At 51.2% G+C, this 3,308-nt stretch overlaps 1 protein-coding gene across 1 annotated transcript; it reads right to left on the bottom strand.

Moving 5' to 3' along the window:
- Positions 1–263: 263 nt before the first annotated feature.
- Utp3 (UTP3 small subunit processome component) lies at positions 264–1,929 on the bottom strand. Its single transcript, XM_048424915.3, has one exon. The coding sequence runs from the start codon at positions 1,727–1,729 to the stop codon at positions 320–322; it is 1,410 nt and encodes a 469-aa protein (XP_048280872.2). The 5' UTR covers positions 1,730–1,929; the 3' UTR covers positions 264–319.
- Positions 1,930–3,308: the final 1,379 nt, after the last annotated feature.

Here is a 3,308-nt window from a genome sequence, read left to right on the forward strand (position 1 = left end):
TTCAGTGCCGTATTTTTTTTTCTTTCCAATTATAATTTCCACAATTCTTTGTAGAACTTTCATGGGCAAATAAAGTAGTAGCCCAAGCTTAAAATAGCTCTCTGGTAAGAGTGCCTGGCTAGTTATGCAGCTTCCAGGTTCAAAACCGTGGCACCCAGTACAAAGATCAACCAACAAGCCCAAAACAATACCTCCCCCCCAATTTCCCTGCTGACCAATTTTAAACATAATAAAAACTACGCATTACATACTAACACAATCACTTTAGTTCAAAATAATTTTATTGATCTAAAATTGCTGCCAAAAACTAGGCCAGAGATTATTTAAGCTTAATGCTCTTTTTAACTCCAGCACGAATGCCAGACAGTTCACCAGTATACCGCTGCTCTTCTCTACGAACCTCACGGACCTGGCCTCGCCTTCGAATCTTGGCTCTTCTGAACTTCTCCCTATGCTTGACTCTGGGGTTTCTATCAATCTTCTTTCTCCTAGGCGTAAGTCCCCTATTTTTAGCAATCTGGTAGGTGATAGCTCTCTTCGCATTTTGATCTTCGGGAACCTGTTCTTCAGTACTAATTTCTTCTTTCTTTCTTTTCAACTTTTGCCTGTCTTCCATTTCCTTATCGTGTCTTAGTGCAGCTTCATCAAAATCAGCATCATCAGACAGATCAGCAACAGCAGCAGGAGTCTGTGAGGCAGACTTTGGCTTCGTTTTGGGTAATTTTGCTTTTGGATTCAGTTCTTTCTTTATAGCACCATCCTTGGCCGTGAGTAGGTGACGGATTTCGGAAGACAGTTTCTGATCCACCACTGACAGCTGGTTGATCAGATTTCTGTAAGTGACAAGCCTATCTATAACAGGATGTCCATGTGCAGGGGTTCTCCTGGCTTTTAAGATCAAATAAAAACTGATGTTGGCGCAGTAGTTCAAGTAGAGGTTATACTTGGTCCTCAGGTACTGGCTTCCTTTCCCAGGGGGAATGACTCCCTTCTCCGCCAACTTTAACAGTGGCTCCAACTCATCTTTCACTTCCGTCAACTTGACTTTGAGGTCTTCTATCAGCTCTAAGAGCTCTGGTGATTCTTTTCTCAACATTTTCAGCTTCTCTTTTACGGAGACTTTAGCCAAATCCTTCACGACCCGAGTCTCAGCTTCATCCACTTGGGGCACCGGTTTTGCAAAGGCCTCTACCCAAGCGACTCCAAAATCATCCTCTTGCAGGGTCTGGGCCAGGCGCCGCTGAATTACCTGCGCCTCCTCCTCTTCCTCTCTCTCCTCCTCTTCTACTTCTTGCTGACTCTGACGGCCTCGGGATTTGGAGCCATAGTCTGTATCATAATAAAGCTTTTTTCTCTGACCCCAGGACAAGCTGGGATCCACAGAGGCCTCAGCCTCACTCTGCACAGAGCTCCCACCATCATCGTCCTCGCCATCCTCCTCGTCCTCCGAACTCTCTTCCTCGGCTTCATCATCCACATCTAGGGCTAGCACCTCTTCCTCCTCATCGTCATCCTCCTCCCCGCTGTCGACCTCGTTCCAGCCCTTAGCCAAGGCCGCCTGAGATCGGGCTTCATGGAACTCATCTACCTGATCCTGGTAGTAGCTGGAGTCCCCCGGAGAGGGTGGCGACCCTAAATCGTCCTCATTCTCGTCCGTGGTGCTGCGACCTGCCTTGGCCCGGACAGCTGCCCACTGGACCGCTCCACGCTGCCGGGATTTCTTCACCATGGCCCTCACGCCGTCTCGTGTTCCCCAGAGACGCCGCGATTCACGCCACTTCTGACCTCCGCGCGGAAAGAACAATTCCAGCGAGCAGAGGCTTCCAACACCCACACGCTCCGCGCCACACGTGTTGCGGGACACGGGATCACCGGCGGACAAGTCCTCTCCCTTCCGCTCCCAGGATGCTCTCCGCACAGCGTGAGCGGCCGAACTTCCGCTCGCCCCCGGAAGTCTAGTCTCACCGTGCTTCTTAAACCCAGTCGGTTCCGGCGAATTAAAATAGCTCCGGGTGGAAACGCTATCGGGCGAGGGCATTCCGTTCTGCTGGGCCTCAGAGGGCGACTTCCGGGCCGTCTCTCGCGAGCCCGGGCGTGGAGCGGGAATCCTGTCCGCACCGCGAGGCCGCTCTGGGCCGGCAGAGGGCGCCGAATGTCTCCGTCATCACAGGTCGGCCCGGCGCCCGGCGCCCGGCGCCCAGTGGGCTGCGCTAGAGAGTTCTCCAGCTCACGGTCTGCTCTCTCCGCTCCTCAGAATGGAAGTTAGGCAGGTTGTTTGTTTTTCCTTCTCTCTTAACTTTTGAAGCAGGGCCTCGCCGGGTTATCCAGGCGCGGGGTTACACCAGCTTGGTTCCTCTCTCTCTGTCTCTTTGTCTCCGTTCGTCCGTCCGTCCGTCCCTCTCTCTCTCTCTCTCTCTCTCTCTCTCTCTCTCTCTCTCTCTCTCTCTCTCTCTCCCTCTCTCTCCCTCTCTCTCCCTCTCTCTCCCTCTCTCTCCCTCTCTCCCTCTCTCCCTCTCACGCCCGGACCACCCGACAGGAGTCAGTGCACCCTTAGGACCGAGGGCTGCGGCGAGAGGCAGAGCCCCGGGGAGGAGCGCGGGAGAGTTTCGGGGGGCGATGCTCCTGGGGAAGGGGAAAAGACGCCGCGGTTTTCCTTGTGCTGGAAAAGCTTCGTTTTTCTAGACGTTCCGCAGAAGACACACTGAAGCTCTCAGGGGCGGGTTTGATAAAGGATTGGCCCCTAGGTGTAGGATCGAATTACGGTGTTGAACAGCTCTTCAGTGTGTGTTCTTCAGCGTTGACTTAGCGCCAAACATGCTGGGCTGCGTGTAGTTAGGCGAGAGAATGGTAGTGGCCACAATAAATGATTTCCCCGAGCTTGGAGAGCTTGCGGTCTAGGGGGTCGCAGTTGTGCACCAAGCAGAACACGTTCAATGGTGGAAACCAGCGTGGGGTTTACCTGTCTTTTAAACAAGAGTGTGGCCCTGTAGTAGTCTGCTTCCACCATGTGGGTCTTGGGGATTGAACTCGAGTCAGTCTTAGCAGAGAGCGTCTTTACCGACTAAGTCATCTTCAAGTCTCTGTCTTTTTACACTCCAGCTTCCTTAACAACAACAACAAAACCTCTTAAAAGGAGTTTAGTATTCTGCCCAAATTTAAGGGATTTGTGTTGTGAATAAAATCATAGCTTAAGTTACTTACAAAAAGGCCCTCTAGTTTTCCCTAAATTTGATAGAGGAATGTTCAGTATTTGTTGAATGAATATATATATAAAAAGTTTATTTCACTAGGTATCTTAGGAGCTATAT

This window comes from Myodes glareolus, chromosome 8 (assembly GCF_982192425.1).
Source record: "Myodes glareolus chromosome 8, mMyoGla1.1, whole genome shotgun sequence".
Taxonomy (NCBI): domain Eukaryota; kingdom Metazoa; phylum Chordata; class Mammalia; order Rodentia; family Cricetidae; genus Myodes; species Myodes glareolus.